At 41.2% G+C, this 16,859-nt stretch overlaps 1 protein-coding gene across 1 annotated transcript in view; it reads left to right on the forward strand.

Moving 5' to 3' along the window:
* pi4kaa (phosphatidylinositol 4-kinase, catalytic, alpha a) overlaps positions 1–13,048 on the forward strand; it is a 50,546-nt gene extending 37,498 nt beyond the window's left edge. The window contains exons 40-54 of the mRNA XM_028601445.1: positions 452–539; positions 1,998–2,165; positions 2,605–2,658; positions 2,781–2,901; positions 4,172–4,301; positions 4,396–4,466; positions 5,188–5,260; positions 5,834–6,014; positions 6,103–6,207; positions 8,822–8,947; positions 10,119–10,239; positions 10,367–10,526; positions 10,745–10,834; positions 11,120–11,203; positions 12,376–13,048. Of these exons, the coding sequence (XP_028457246.1) occupies positions 452–539; positions 1,998–2,165; positions 2,605–2,658; positions 2,781–2,901; positions 4,172–4,301; positions 4,396–4,466; positions 5,188–5,260; positions 5,834–6,014; positions 6,103–6,207; positions 8,822–8,947; positions 10,119–10,239; positions 10,367–10,526; positions 10,745–10,834; positions 11,120–11,203; positions 12,376–12,427 (1,624 nt within the window). The 3' untranslated portion in view covers positions 12,428–13,048. The remainder of the gene's footprint in view (positions 1–451; positions 540–1,997; positions 2,166–2,604; positions 2,659–2,780; positions 2,902–4,171; positions 4,302–4,395; positions 4,467–5,187; positions 5,261–5,833; positions 6,015–6,102; positions 6,208–8,821; positions 8,948–10,118; positions 10,240–10,366; positions 10,527–10,744; positions 10,835–11,119; positions 11,204–12,375) is intronic.
* Positions 13,049–16,859: the final 3,811 nt, after the last annotated feature.

Genomic DNA, 16,859 nt, shown 5'->3' on the forward strand with positions numbered 1-16,859 from the left:
ATACAGCTGTTATACATCATATCACATCCATACAGGGATAGTAGTATACAGCTGTTATACATCATATCACATCCATACAGGGATAGTAGTATACAGCTGTTATACATCATATCACATCCATACAGGGATATTAGTATACACATATAAAACATAACATGTATATGACGCACTGGTATCAGATCAGTACTCTGTATCGGCCGATACGTAAGTTCAGGTATTGGAATCGGTATCGGAAAGCAAAAAATGTTATCGTGCCATCTCTACTCCCAAGATTGTAAAATGTGAAGGCAATCCCAAAGCAGATTTCCTTTTCTTTTGTTTGCTGGTGTTTGTGACTTTGTTCTTTCATTTATTTATGTCAATAAAGATTTAAGTGGGGGGAATAAAGTTTTACAGAGAAAATAACAGCCAGACTGTAGATTATTTGTTTATTTCTAACTTTGGTTTCCAGATTTAAGAATGACGCCATAGTTGCTGAAGTGACCAGGTTGGTGCGACTGGACCCTGGAGCTGTCAGCGATGTTCCTGAGGCCGTCAAGGTAAGATCACAGAGTCTAATGAGCTTTGGACTTTAGTTTTTAGTTTTTATGTTGAAACTTTCTTTATTGACTTTTTAAACAAATACTGGCACATAATACAGTCCCAACATCCAAACACTCATACTCACACGAACATACATAAACATGAAGAAATAATTGCTTTGCCCCAACGCCCCCCCGACCCCCCTGAACGAATGACAAAACTATATAATTATGCTATATATTGCACACACAAAATTCAATTCACTTCTCGTTCCTCGCCTTAAAAATTAAGTTCATTTTAACTTAACGGGCCGGCTACATTGCAGCGTAACTTATGCAAAGCGAAGTTCCAACACTACGCTTTAACTACAGTCAGTGAAAGTGGCGACACCGGGCACGAGAGCAGCGCATTAGTGGTGCGTAGGCTCCGCGGAGATCCGCTCTACAAGCGTAAAAATAGGACAGTCTTCTATTTCTATTTTTTACTCGAACTGTGCGCGGCCCTTTTTTACAGAAATGGATCATAAAGTGTCATTATTTCTTTGAAATTAAACTACCGATATACAGGTATCCAATAACTTAATGACCGTCAGTGAGTGTATTGGCAGTTAGAGAGTTACTGCTTTTTATTTCTTGTTTCCCTCACCTGCGTCCTTTGAAAGCAGCTGACCGTAAATTGATGTTTTCACAGCGCTGTGCCGGCTCCAAAAAACAGAAGAAACAACAAGAATCCCAAAAGCTAAAGCTCTCACCTGTGACTCGCACAATCCTATGCCGCGCGAGCGCAGCGGGTGTAGCCAGTTAAAACGTACATTCCACGGCACATACGCTCCGCTAACGCTCCGCATACATTACATGTGTAATGTAGCCAAAGTTACTGTACCGTCCCAACCCCCACCTGGAAAAAAATCCTTGGGGAAACACTGTCCAGTATACACAGAGTATATGTTGCGGCTGTAAACAGTCCCAACAAAGTGCTGCCGCGAGGGGTTTTATGGCAATGATTTATTCCTCCACATGTAAAATACAACTAGTACTGCAGTTACCAAATGTAAAGTTACCTCGTGAGTCGAAATAAGTGCGGTGGTCAACAGAAAGTGTGTCGCTACCGGGCCCACCCCCCTCTCTGTCAAAGCCCAAAAACCCCAGGTGAACAAATATGTTATCATCTCTGCTCAAACTGCGATGTAAACACCCACCACCTACAATATAAGTGCACAATATAATAATCAATAAATAATATAAATGAGACCGTAAAACAACATACAATATGTGGCTCCTACAGTATACATTACCAGTGACCTTCTTTCTTCAATGTCCATAGTTTGCTCAGAGTGGATCAATAATAGATGTTAAATATTGAAAACGTAGTAACGCATTATGCATTGCAATATACAGGATTAGAGCTTTGGACATTTTGACTATGGTTCCTAATGCATTTTTAAATATTTTCTTTCCCTATTTTGTACACCTTAGTTCCTGGTGACGTGGCACACTATTGACGCCGACTCTCCTGAGCTGAGCCACATCCTGTGCTGGGCTCCAGCAGACCCGCCCACTGGTCTGTCCTACTTCAGCAGCATGTACCCTCCTCATCCTCTCACCGCTCAGTACGGGGTTAAAGTGCTGCGCTCCTTTCCTCCAGTAAGTCTCGCGGGGTTTTTGCAGTAAAGAAAATACAACTTTGGGAAAAATCACAGCTCTCCTCTTTTGTAATTCAAGTTTGTTTTTTTATTATTTTTCAAACATGGTACAGAAACCGCTTAGGTGGTACAAAATGTGGAAAATAAAGGTCAGATAGAGGGATGGCTTATCAATAAAGGCAAAGTCAAAAAGGTTCTTGTTTAAAAGAAAATGAAAATACAATTGTACATACTAAACATGCATGCTGTTACCTGACACAAGGAGAGAAGGAAAATAAATAAAAATAATAATAATATTAAAGAATATATGTAATTTTTATATATATATTTGCATAGATGCAGACATACTGTACATGTACACTTATACACATATTGATAATAGTGCACTAGGTAATCACAGCTCTCTTAACATTACATTTGTTTTGCTTATCTCTTCGTAGGATGCCATCTTGTTCTACATTCCTCAGATTGTTCAGGCTCTCCGTTATGACAAGGTAAACACAAACAGCAAGAGCTTTAACGCTCAGTTAAACGGAAGTGAATCAGCAACTTGATAATGGTTTAATCGTCATTTATGAAGCAGTAGTGATAAACGCCGCCACTCTGTCCTGCCCAGATGGGTTATGTGAGAGAGTACATCCTGTGGGCGGCCCAGAAGTCTCAGCTTCTCGCCCACCAGTTCATCTGGAACATGAAGACCAACATATTCATGGACGAGGACGGACACCAGAAAGACCGTGAGTACAGACTCACTAAATCACAGTCAACTCCAATGCATCCACTGTGAGCGAGAGCAGCAGTGGTATTAAAGTGCTCATATTATGCTTTTTGGATTTGTCCCTTTCCTTTATTGTGTTATATTTCTTTTTGTGCACCTTATAGGTTTACAAAGTGAAAAAGCCCAAAGTATATCAATAATAAAGGAAAGGGAAAAAGCCAAAAAGCATAATATGAGCACTTTAAATCGTCTGAAACCTCCTTCAGTAGCACTCAGGTTAATGCAGCTGATGTGTGGTACATTACCAACTCTGTCCTCATTTGACTCATTTTATTTCTTGTTATTGAAATCTAAAAATGCATTTGCATGAGTCAGCTATTTATCGAGTCATTCCATTTCTTCATTAATACACACATGAGATGTACTCATATTTTTTTCGTCTGTACTCATATTTTTTTGTCTGTACTCAAATTTTTTCTGGCTACTGTAAAATTATGTAGTCTATATCGACGATGTTTAATTTCTGGGATTGTTCATGTTCAGCCGGATGTCGTCCCCTTCTTCTTTCTTTGTGTTGGCGTTCTAACCTCCGGTGGATTTGTGAGGACTATGGTTAACTGCTCCTCAGATCTCTGCAGGGTAAATCGAGACAGCTAGCTAGACTATCTGTCCAATCAAAGTTTTCTGTTGCCCGACTAAAACTACTTTTGAACGTACACATGTTCCACCAAAACAAGTTCCTTCCAGAGGCTATTTTGCAGAGGCACCATTGCTCCGTGCGGAGCTTAGCGCCGCCCAAGACGATTGTGATTGGTTTAAAGAAATGCCAATAAACCAGAGCACGTTTTTCTCCCATCCTGGTATGCAATGTGGACTGGCCAGACCCTCCTCCGCAGCAATGTGGAGGAAGTATGGCAATACAAGACTAAAAAATGATGTAATATATTTTCCTTTTAATGTGTAATTATATTGTCTGCCTCATGGGAAAACCCTCATCAGGCCTAATTCAATCAAATGAAGTTGATCACATTTCTTCCTGCCTCATTAGTTCAGTTCAGTTCAAGTTTATTGTCATGTGCATATTAGTACAAAGTACCACAGCAATGAAATACAATGTGCCTTAGCACTCTCTAAGCACCAGTCAATAATAACAATTTTAAAAACATAATAGCATTAAAAACATTATAGAATATCCAACACAATATACATAAGTGACTAAGTTCAGACCACAGCCCTCCTTCCTGTTGTGCTATCGTTCAATAACCTTATTACCGTTCTAATCTGTGTAGCCGACATCGGGGAGCTGTTGGAGCAGATGGTGGAGGAGATCACCGGTTCTCTGTCGGGTCCGGCCAAAGACTTCTACCAGAGAGAGTTTGACTTCTTCAACAAGATCACCAACGTGTCCGCCATTCTTAAGTAAATCCATCACCATCACTTTACAAAATCATTAGCGAACAAGTGAACGTTTTGGTGTAATTTTTAAAGTCTGATTTTTTATTTTATTTTCCAGGCCGGTTCCGAAGGGAGAGGAGAGAAAAAGAGCCTGTCTTAAAGCTCTGTCGGATATCAAAGTCCAGTCAGGTAACGCACTCTTTAGGGTTAATACTGGACCAATGTCAACCAACGATTGTTGTTCCCATCAGTTACTTAGACACAAAAACATAGGGAAATGGGGTCTAGGTTGAACAAAAAACTGGTGGTTACCCTTTAACTAATATCCCAAGCACTCTCTTAGATTCATCCTAAACGTATGTAGGAAAATTATCCCAAATTTGACTTGTTTTCCTTTTTACGTAAAAATCAAAAGAAGCTTTTCCAATTATGTAAAATTGAGCCTGGACGCTACAATAAAACCTGTTTTTGACCAACCAAAGTCTGCTTTAGTAAACCTCGGTGGCATAAGACATTTATCCCCTAACGGAGACATTCATGGGAATTCGGATGGAGACCACACTGCTCTTTTAGCTATAAATATTTCCAGATATCCCCGTTATCAGTTAGATAAAACTTCTCTTTCAGTTCCTTTAAATTGTCTCTCTAGTGATTACAGATATGTTATACATATTCCTGTTTCCATACACTTTTTTTGGTAGATATTTTCTCTGTGCAGATTAAAAGGTTATTCCATGTGGAAGAGTGTCTCTGTTTGTGTTGTGATATTCCCAACATTTTGTGGGCCCTTGCCCATCGTGTAATTTAAGTGTGAATAATTTCAATTTTTGTCACTATGAAACAGAAAGTGCAACGTCAATGTGAGTCTCTGAACACAGCCTTCTGTTGTCTCTTTCTTGGGGTTTTTTAGGCTGTTACCTACCAAGTAACCCTGAAGCCATAGTGCTGGACATCGACTACAAGTCTGGAACACCCATGCAGAGGTAAAGGAGGCGGTTTCACTTCTGAAACATCAGAGATCTATGCATATTTTCAGGGTTTCCGTGGGGTCTTAGAAAGTCTTAAAAAGCCCTAAATGTTAGGCCTTAAAAAGTCTTAAATTGGCTGAAATATTGTGTTCTAGGTCTTAGATCATTTCAAACAATATTTTCCTACGTCCATGCAACGTTACCTCTAATGCTCAGTTTTTCTTTTTTTATTCCTTGGTGTTGTAGTTCTTTCTTCCATTAGTTCAAATATAATATCGCTGTATTACGACAAATGAGACAAACACGCAACTTATATTGCAGCCAATCAGCTTTCGTGTTGTTGGCGCGAGTCTCTTTGGGATTGTACCACCGACATAAAACTGATTTTATTCTCAGCTTTGGGGAAGTGCAGGTTTAGCGATACTGAAACAATGGCATTTAGGGCCTCAGTTGATGTTGTGATGAAGGTCTTAAATATCATTCCTAATGGTCTTAAAAGGTCTTTAAAAAGTCTTAAATTTGACGGTGAAACCTGCAGAAACTGTGTATTGTGTTTATCTCATGGGAGTGCGTTCTCTGTTGTCCCAGTGCTGCCAAGGCGCCCTACCTGGCCAAGTTTAAGGTGAAGCGCTGCGGGGTGAGTGAGCTGGAGAGGGAGGGGCTCCGCTCCACCACGGACTGTCTGGAGGACGGAGAGGAGAACCCTGACGGATCGCGCAGGATTTGCTGGCAGGCTGCCATCTTTAAAGTGGGAGACGACTGCAGACAGGTACCCCTCTGAACTCATTCTCAGGGAGATTTCAGAGAAAGGAGACTTTGGCTTCTCTTGTGACCCTTCTGTGTTTCTCTGTCTCCAGGACATGCTCGCTCTGCAGATCATTGGGCTCTTTAAGAATATTTTCCAGCTGGTAGGCCTGGATCTGTTTGTCTTCCCCTACAGAGTGGTGGCCACTGCACCAGGGGTGAGACTCAGTATTTTCTCATTTCTTATCAATCACTCCTTTCTACAGATACATTTTTTTACAGCCTGGATCTTATTTTATTAGTTTGAGCCATCATTTCCTTAATGAATGAATGAATATCTTTTTTTTTTATCTGTAGAACTTGTATTCTTTTCTTTCCTTTAACTATTTTAAAAATAGTTATGTTAATTTGTAAATTGGTGGCAAGCATGAACTTTCATTTCAATGTTAGGTGGGTTCCTTTTCCAGGCCTTAGGGTTTTTTTATGCATTTTCTTATGTTTTTGTACATTACTTATATTTTTAAGTTTTATTTTATATGCACAAATAAAGACAAAAAAAATATACATACATACATACATGTATATATGTGTAGAACAAGTGTTAGGACAAGTATGGCTTTTTATTTTTTATTTTTTTTTTGCAGGTGAAAACAAATGTGAAAATACACTAAATGTCCATCACAATCATTCTTTGCTCGGTAAAGATTTACCCAAAGATAATCTCTATAATACAGTAAATGCCGGCAATGAAAAGTTTGTGTAATAATGTCAATAATTGTGGCCGGGTTGGCTCAGTGGGTAGAGCAGGCGCACATTTACTTCGAGGCTTATGCCTCGACGCAGAGGTCCAGGGTTAGACTCCGACCTGTGACGATTTCCTGCATGTCTTCTTCTCTCTGTCACCTTTCTCACCTGTCCTGTCCATTTAAAGGCGGAAAAGCCCCCAAAAATTATCTAATAAAATAATGTCAATAATTCCCATTGCTTTTTATTTCCCAAAAAGTAGTTTAGATACCTACAGTGGGGGAAATAAGTATTTGACCCCTTGCTGATTTTGCAGGTTTGCCCACTTACAAAGAATGCAAAAATCTACAATTTTAATCATATGTACATTCTAACAGTGAAAGACAGAATCCCAAAGAAAATTCCAGAAAATCACATCATATGAATTTATTAAAATTGATCACCATCTGATGAGGAAAAACAAGTATTTGACCCCCTGGACAAACAGCATGTTAATATTTTGTAGAAAAGCCATTATTGGCCAGCACAGATGTCAAACGTTTTTTATAGTTGGTGACAAGGTTTGTGCACATTTCGGCAGGGATGTTGGCCCACTCCTCCCTGCAGACAGCCTCCAAATCATTCAGGTTCCGAGGTTGTCGCCTGGCAACTCGAATTTTAAGCTCCCTCCAAAGATTTTCAATCGGATTCAGGTCTGGAGACTGGCTAGGCCACTCCAGAACCTTGATGTGCTTCTTCTTCAGCCACTCTTTTGTTGCTTTGGCGGTGTGCTTAGGGTCGTTGTCGTGCTGAAACACCCATCCTCGACCCATCTTCAGCTCTCTCACTGAGGGAAGGAGATGTCGGTCCAGAATTCCACGATACATGGCCCCGTCCCATCCTCCCCTCAATACGATGGAGTTGTCCCGTCCCCTTGGCTGAAAAGCACCCCCAAAGCATGATGTTGCCACCACCATGCTTGACGGTGGGGATGGTGTTCTTTGGGTTGTACTCGGTGTTCTTTGCCCTCCAAACACGACGAGTTGAGTTGAGGCCAAAAAGTTCTATTTTGGTCTCATCTGACCACATCACCTTCTTCCAGGCCTCTTCTGAGTCGTCCAGGTGGTGAATGGCGAACTTCATGCGGGCCTGTGTCATGTTTCTTCTTGAGCAGGGGGACCTTGCGTGCGCTGCAGGATTTCAATCCATGACGGCGTAGTGTGTTACCAACCGTTTCTTTTGTAACTGTGGTCCCAGCTGCCTTCAGTTGATTCATCAGTTCCCCCCTTGTGGTTTTGGGATGATTCCTCACTGTTCGCATGATCAGGGACACCCCACGAGGCAAGATCTTGTGTGGAGGCCCAGACCGAGGGAGGTTGGCGGTGGTGTGGTGCTTCTTCCATTTCCTGATAACTGCACCGACAGTTGATCTTTTCTCTCCAAGTTGCTTTCCGATTCTCTTGTAGCCCATCCCAGCCTTGTGCAGATCAACAATCTTGTCCCTGATGTCCGTAGAGAAAGCTCTTTGGTCTTGCCCATGGTGGTGATGTTGGATGCTGGTTGTTTGGGTGTTGACAGGTGTCTTTTATACAGGTAACGAGGTGAGGCAGGTGTATTTGATGTAGATAATTGGTTCGGATTGGGGCTGTGTCTTAAAGAAAGACTAACTGGCTTGTAGGAGCCAGAATACTTGCTGTTTGTCCAGGGGGTCAAATACTTGTTTTTCCTCATCAGATGGTTATCAATTTTAATAAATTCATATGATGTGATTTTCTGGAATTTTCTTTGGGATTCTGTCTTTCACTGTTAGAATGTACATATGATTACAATTGTAGATTTTTGCATTCTTTGTAAGTGGGCAAACCTGCAAAATCAGCAAGGGGTCAAATACTTATTTCCCCCACTGTAAATGGCTCAAAATAGAGACAAGTTTAACAACTCTTATCACTTTTTTGTTATGAATATTTACTCCATGTCGTTACATCCCGTTATCTCAACAATGTCACGGGTTTAGAAATCATAATCGATAGCATCGATGGACAAAACTTTGCAAATGTAGAACTTTATTTTCATATGTAGGTATTTATGAATCAATCCTGTTTTCCTCAGTGTGGCGTGATCGAGTGCATCCCAGACTGTAAGTCCAGAGACCAACTCGGCAGACAGACGGACTTCGGGATGTACGATTACTTCCGCAACCAGTACGGCGATGAATCCACCCTGGCCTTCCAGAAGGTACAGAGACTTTAACCTTTGGCCGTCCCCCTTTTATTCAGCGTAATGAATGAGTGGGGGGGGGTCCACTGTCAACCCTGTCTCATGTAGTCCTCGGATAATGTCCGGAATTACTGTCAGTGAGCCAGACTGAGCTGGCTATAAACGTGTGTGATCATGTTTGTGTAGATATGTCGATGTCTAGATGAATATAAATTAGTGATAGATCCAGAGTACACAAATTAAAACAATTTTATAGATAAGTTATTATTATAAATCATTAAATAGTTAGAATATACGCCCAGAATGGGTGTATATTTCTCACAGAATTTAGTTTAGAGATGGTAGAGGGAGGAAGGAGTTTTTTATATATGGCTAGTTTAGATTAATGGGAGTTTAAAAAGGGAACCAGAAGACTTGCGTATCAGTGATTATGCTGCAGATATTTATCACTCTGTTTAAGTGTTTTCTGTTTAAAAAAGAAAAAGAAAAAAGAGACTATCCGCTCCACACAGCTCTCACTGTGATTATGTTAAGAAGATTGGGATGTCCGGTGACTTTCCCGTGCAGAAACTTGAGTGAAGAGTCCATCATGTTTTTTTAATCCTCCGTGTCCTCCTTGGCTACTACCAACTGCGCGTTCACAGAAGGCTTGTATCACGTGGACGCAACGGCAGATTTGTTGTCATTACTTAGAATTCCTCATGGGGGCGACAGAAACGTTTTTTGTTTTTTTCTTTCTTCTTGTTTTCCCAGCTGGTCTGGAAGCGAAATTACAAATCCTACTATGTCCACGCCAAGACTCGCCCTTCAATAGCAGCGCGATTGGTTGGGGTTAGGCATTTATGTCGTCGAGACACTTAAGTAGCAATCTGACAGAGTATGAATCTTTCTTTTTAAGAGGCACATAAATCTGACTGTCATCTGCATAACAATGGAATGAAATGCCATGCTTCCTAAGTATGGAACCAAGTAGGAGTAAATAAAGAGAAAAAAGGAGAGGGCCAAGACTTGCGTAAGCATGGATGCCTTGCCAATAGTAGTGATTGAAGGGCGGGCCTTGGCGTGGCCATAGTAGGCTTATCTACTCCACCCCCCTCCGCGGTGGAGTGAAGGAAGGTCTGGCAATGCGAGACTAACATGTAAATAAACCCCAGCAGAGGTATCTCTGATGTCCTCTTCTTCTTTCCAGGCTCGGTATAACTTCATCCGCAGCATGGCTGCCTACAGCCTTCTGCTGTTCCTGCTGCAAATCAAAGACAGACACAATGGCAACATCATGCTGGACAGCAAAGGACATCTTATCCACATAGGTATGTTGTATGTGTGTGTTAAATATGTGTGTGTGTGTGTGTGTGTACACAGACAGACATGGACTCTGTTTAGTTGAGGTCTGGTCTTCTAAATGTGATCTGTTCATGTCCGCTTTGTTTCCCACAGACTTTGGCTTCATGTTTGAGAGCTCTCCTGGAGGAAACCTGGGCTGGGAGCCGGACATCAAGCTGACTGACGAGATGGTGATGATCATGGGGGGCAAGATGGAGGCCACGCCCTTCAAATGGTTCATGGAGATGTGTGTCAGGGGATATCTGGCTGTACGGTAAGAAACTGCACAAGAAAAGGTCTTCAGTAGGTCTCCATGCTGTTTTCACATTTCTACTTTAGTGCTTTGTTACGGGAGAAAGAAAACTGAAAGATGACGTTGGATGTTTTGAAGATTAAAGTCAAAGGAAACTGTATTTCTTCCTCACAGAGAACTCTTATATGGTGGTTTAATTGTGTAAGTGTAACTCTGTTGCCTCCTCTCTGAACATAAAGACCCTACATGGATGCAGTGGTTTCTCTAGTGACCCTCATGCTGGACACTGGACTGCCGTGCTTCAGAGGACAGACCATCAAACTCCTCAAGTAAGTCCAACAATAGGATGTCTGTAAAGTGTGGGGCAACGTCAAAATGTGTATAAATAATTATACTGTTTTATGTTGTGAATATGACTGTGGCAAACAGTTTGGACAAATTCTACTCCTGTTCTAGTTTGCACTGAAAGCTTTGTGTTTATTTTTGCATTTTCATCTTTCTTGGAAAGTAAATGGTGAAGAAAAAGGCAGAATACAAGGGGAGAGAGAGTGAATCAATGAATGCAACTTTAAACATTAATGGGTATCTTTTTGTTTTTTGTTTTGTTTAATCAGAGGACGGTTTAATCCTCAAATGAGCGAGAAAGAAGCGGCAGCCTTCATTATCAAAGTCATCCAAAGCTGTTTTCTCAGCAGCAGGTAAGAAAAACCCCACCTCTCTTCAGCTCTTTTACTGATCTCAAGTGACATTAAAGGGATAGTTTACATAGTTTAAAGATGGCAGTTGGCATGCCACGAGTTTGAAGAAGCAGGCAGGAGTACCGACACAGAAGCTAAGCAATGTCCTGCTGTGGATGAGGGGGCAGCAGCTAAATGCATTTTAGACACCTAAAAACATCTCTTATCAGTTTAAGTAGACGCTATATTTAGAGTTTCTTTCAGCACTTTACCTTGCTGTCAGACAGCCCTTTACGACGGAGAACTGAAGCCGTTCACGGGAGTTGCTGCTCTACGGTTGCCTCCATCGGTTAGTTTTTGTGTTATTGTGTGATTTTGGTGTTAACGGGTTAATTCGGATTCACCGGAGTCACACAATGACGGAAACTAACTAACCGATGGAGGCAGCCGTAGAGCAGCAACTCCCGTGTTCTGCGAGGTAAAATCACTGTTTTTGTCAAAGGAGTCTGGAGGCTTTGAAGAGAGCAGAGATAACTGCTTCAGTTCTCCGTCGTAAAGGGCTGTCTGACAGCAAGGTGAAGCGCTGAAAATATTCTTCACTTAAACTGATAGAGATGTTTTTAGGTGTCTAAAATGTGTTTCGCTTCTAGCGCTAGCATGCTACCTCGTTCTCAATGGCAAAGCACTGCTACAACACACACAAGTTCACCATAATCTACAAAAAACTATTTGCATGTGCGCCCTCGTTTAGAAGAAGTCTCCCAGCTAATCCTGCCTTGGAACTGACTGAAGTTGGAGAAACAGCCTTTCTTTTACGGTCTATGGAGCTAGCTGACATGAGCTACATCTGAGCTACTGCGCATGTGCCAGTGCAATCAAAGATAGTACAGAAGAAAAGATGTCTCACTCTGTAGCTGAAACAGAGACCTGAACACAGGGTGAAAAGAGGAGCTGCAGCAGTGAAAGAGAGCTGTGCAGTACAACAAAAATATGGTGTTTTTTGAAAATTAAACCATGTAAACCTATTCTGGTACAACTTTAAAATACAATTATGAACCTGAAAATGAGCATAATATGGGCGCTTTAAAAGATCGAAACTATCCCTTTTAACATCATGCAAACACCAACATGAGAAGAACTGTTGAGATGAGGTTGTCACTAATATATATTTTTCATAAACTTGTTTTCAACAGGAGCAAAACCTACGACATGCTGCAGTATTACCAGAACCAAATCCCGTACTGAAAGTCTCTTTTGCCGGACCTCCGCTGTACTGTACGTCCACTACAAACGTCTCTACACATGCAATGCAAACCCTCTTTTTGGATGATTTTAATAAGGCGCTGGATGCACTTTACGTGTGTGTCCAGCCGATTCTGTACTCCACTCTGAGACACAACAATATGGCACTTTGATCCTAATGCTCCACTTTTATTCAGCATACTGTAAGTTGTCTGATTTTATAATGTACTTCTGAGTTTTAAAGATGTTTTAACTTGTGAAGAACAATATACGACCAAAAAAGGCATTTGAATCACCCTTTAAGTATTTTCTTCTTGATGCTGTTGTTTGTTACCAACACTAATTTGTCACACGTGAGGAAGATGGCCGGAACGGGAGCCATATTTATAGACTTTGTCAAAGCAGCTTTTATCATCATTGTTATCATTTTGTCACTATGCTGGTATCCACTTTTATGCACTTTATAGATCACAGTATTTCATCGGCTTCTCCTGCCTATGATCACAAGCTTGAACAGAGATTATACATCAGAAATCAGAGATTTAAAAAGGACCTGCATTTAAATCAAACCGATCCATGAAATCGCCGTATTTTTGATTTAATAGAACAAAAGCTGGTAGATGGAAAAAAAATCAATGCAGGAATCATAACGCATTTAATCTAACGCTAGTCTTTAGGAATGTAACGGTATTTAGAGAACCAAACGTAATTGTGCTGTAGTCTTTACTGTAGAATATTTACTGTAGAATTACATCAACATCACAGATATCGTTCTGTGATTGACATTAACTTGTAGAGTTATATGTGAAGAACATATTAATCAGAAGGTTTTTAATAACTGGTACTTTGATGCTTATCCTCAAAGCCAGTTATGTCGCACATCTTCATGTCAGCTTTTAATGTTGTTTTTATCAACTATGGGAACTTAATTTTTAAGGAGCTGTAAAGCTTCGGTGTTAGGTTCTGTCTTTTGTTTCCACTGTGTTTCAAAAGCCGGGTTAGTTTGGGTACACGTCATCGAACAGACAACATTTTTGGTGCCGTTTGGTCGTAATAAACGGCCCAGTTTGTGCTTCTACATTTTAGTCACAGAACTGAGCGAACACATATCACTGTTCAGGAGGTACGCTGAGCAAAATTATAAACGCAACACTTTTATTTTTTCCCCCATTTTTCATGAACTGAAGCCTTTATAATTTTGTTCAGTATATTTACAGAATCCTACAAAACTCTTCCGACCATCTGGATGAAAAATAAAGATATTTAGTTTGTTTCTGTTGCTTCAGTACCCGATCCGTACCGGAAACTAGGGGTGGGAAACTCGAGACCCCTTTTTACGATTTGATTCAGTGGGCTAAAATGAGATTATAAAACGATTATCTTGTTGCATCAAAGAAATGTATTTCTTTACATGTTTTTGCGATTGATTATTTCTCACTGTGTGACTACTTGCTACTTTTAAAACCTATATTTGTAATGATCCATACTTAAACGGATACATTTACTTCCATTATCTTTTGTTAATACAAGGAACATGAAATATGGTCCCTCATGTTTGTCTCTCATCCAGGGTCCCTTAAACTTCATAGAAACCAAAATGCTTCCACGCGCTAGCTTTTAACCCTGGGGGTGATCGACCGGTTTGTATCCATATGTGGTTGCTCACGCTCAGCCATGCTCACCAAAACTCAAGTAGTAGCCTAGTCTATATCCAGGACGTTTCACTTCCGGGATTGTTCAGGTGCCGCCGGAAATGGTTAACTGCTCCTCAGATCTCTGCAGGGTAAATCCAGACAGCTAGCTAGACTATCTGTCAAATCGGAGTTTCCTGTTGCACGACTAAAACAACTTTTGAACATAGGCGTCGATTTCGGTGGGGACGGTGGGTACGCGTCCCCACCACATTTCGTCATGAGTCATTTTGTACCCACCACTTTTTTTTTTAAAACCTCGAACTCAATTTAGTTAAAAAAATAAAGTTCATAACACATAGGCCTATAATTCGTGATCGACCGATACCAACAAATCCACAAAAAGCTCTATCCCCCCCACAGGACAGGCACAGACACAGCCGCTCTGCTGCGGACCTTATAGGACATATGAGAACCGTGGGGAGTCAACCCACAGCCGTTCCGCCGCCCTGCTGAAAATGTGAAGCAGAAACGCTTAATGTCAGATAACGTCCATAATAATAGGACTTTCGGTTAGATTTTTTGACAGTTTTCAGTGGTTATGATGAGCAATATGAGAGAGAAATTTGGTGATCATTGATTGTTGTTTAGGTAGTCCCGCTACATTCAACCACGTTAAGCTTATAGGCTCTAATGAAGCAGAAACGCTTATCAGATAACGTCCATAATAATAGGACTTTTTCAATTTAACGGGAGAGAGAGGAACAAGAGGGATTAGGAGCATCTTCAGCCAGAGGACATTATTTCTTCAGCTTCTTCTTGAGTTGTCACCCCGGTTGGAGGTGGGGCTTGCAGCAGGTGAATCGGTCGTGCTATTAACGTCATCGCTACACTATTTCTTAGTAAAACCGAAATGAATTAAACTGCCTTGTTTTCTTTTTACCATGGCTATATGACGCTTACTGCAGAATAGATTTCAAGGACTTTGCGAGCCGATTAATGGCCTCCAATGTTTATATTTTTTCTGCGAATCTTTAAATTAACATGTCCTAAACATGAGTTGAATTTGCACCGCAGCGCCGCCACGCCTTGATGCTTGCGTAGTTCGCACCCTGCATTAAACCACGTTAAGCGTTTTAGAATGCCTGTCTAATGGTTGAAAACTTAAGGCTTCTTCTTCTTAAAACGTGTCAGACATCACCACATTTTTGAATACATTTTTAATAATTTACATTAGTAATCGACAGGACAGCGTCTTTCAAAACATGACCTGCGCAAAAGAGAAAAGAAACATGAATATCATTGTACCCAGCACTTCTGGAAATGCACTTCCAAATGCGGCTCTGTCCCCGGCACATTTCAAACCATGCTTTTGAACGTACACGTGTTCCACCAAAACAAGTTCCTTCCCGAGGTTAGTTTGCAGAGGCACCGCGGCTTTTCTCCGGCGCTTAGTACCGCCCAAGACGATTGTGATTGGTTTAAAGAAATGCCAATAATCCAGAGCACGTTCTTCTCCCATCCCGAAATGCTGTGTGGACTAGCCAGACCCTCCTCCGCAGCGCTGTGGAGGAGGGTCTGGCAATGCGAGACTAGTAGTAGCCTAGCTTAGAACACAACGCACATTTTTACTTCCGTAAGGTTGCACCAATCATTTCGTTAAGCTGTAAGGAACATATAGCCCGGTCGCACAAAGTTGTTACCGGTAATCACATCAGGGTAATAATGTGAACTGAAACTTTTGATGTTATTATTAAGTTATAGTGGTATGTTGATGTTTGTTTCCAGTAACCCGGATTGGAAAATATAATCACAACTTAAAAGAAACGAGTGTATTGATTAACAGATGAAACCTTTTTTCATCCAGATGTTTTTTTGAAGAGTCTTTGAGGATTCTTCAAAGCCCTTCAGCTAACAACTACTATTGTTACCTGAACTTAGCCCGGTTGACACCAGACCCACTCTCAGTTACAACTGAGAGTGGGTCTCGGGAACGTTCATTCACAGCCCATTTCCAAAGGGGCGTCACCAACGGATGCTGCTCAAATGCCTCTGGGCGCAATTGGATATACCTTCAACCAATCAGAACAACGATCTGGGTGACGTAGCAGCGACAGCAGCATCAACGGGTTGCTGCGCTTCGGTGGCCGTCACGTTGAATGTAAAAAAAAACAAAAAAAAACGCTATCGTCATCGTGTAAAGCCCGCCTCAACGGTTGTAATCTTTGCCTCGATTTGGAAAAATTGGTTCGTCAGGGTTTTCCCCGGGCTAGCCTTGAACTAGTTCCAGGGTGGAGAAGAGTGGAAATGAAAGCAGAACCTGCGACAGTGGCTCCATGTTGAGTTCCTGTAGTGGAAAAGTGAGTTGGTTCAGCAAACCGGGTAGACCAGGCGCTCACTGACTGCTCTACATCACATGTATTTTGTCCTGTCTAATAACGTGTCCGAAGCACGTTTGAAAGCCCTTTACAATATGTGGAACCCCGTCTTGAAACATTCCTTATTTGAGTTATATCGAACATCTTTGAGTGTTGAAAGTCTTGCTTTTACTGAAGCGGGTGACGATACTACCTTAAAAGCCATTTCTCGGTAGAAACACAACTGTAGTAATACTTGACAAGAAACCCTAACTTTATGCAATATATTCATGTATATTGATGCTGTATTTGCGTGTTGTGTTCAACAAATGAACTTGCTATAATTCCCTCCACCCTGATCCTTGCGTGAGAAGTGTTTTCATGTCGCAGCTCGGACTTTGCGGCCGTTTCATAATCGAGTGTGTTTATGTATGTCGGTATACGCTC

Source organism: Perca flavescens, chromosome 16 (assembly GCF_004354835.1).
Source record: "Perca flavescens isolate YP-PL-M2 chromosome 16, PFLA_1.0, whole genome shotgun sequence".
In the NCBI taxonomy this organism is placed as follows: domain Eukaryota; kingdom Metazoa; phylum Chordata; class Actinopteri; order Perciformes; family Percidae; genus Perca; species Perca flavescens.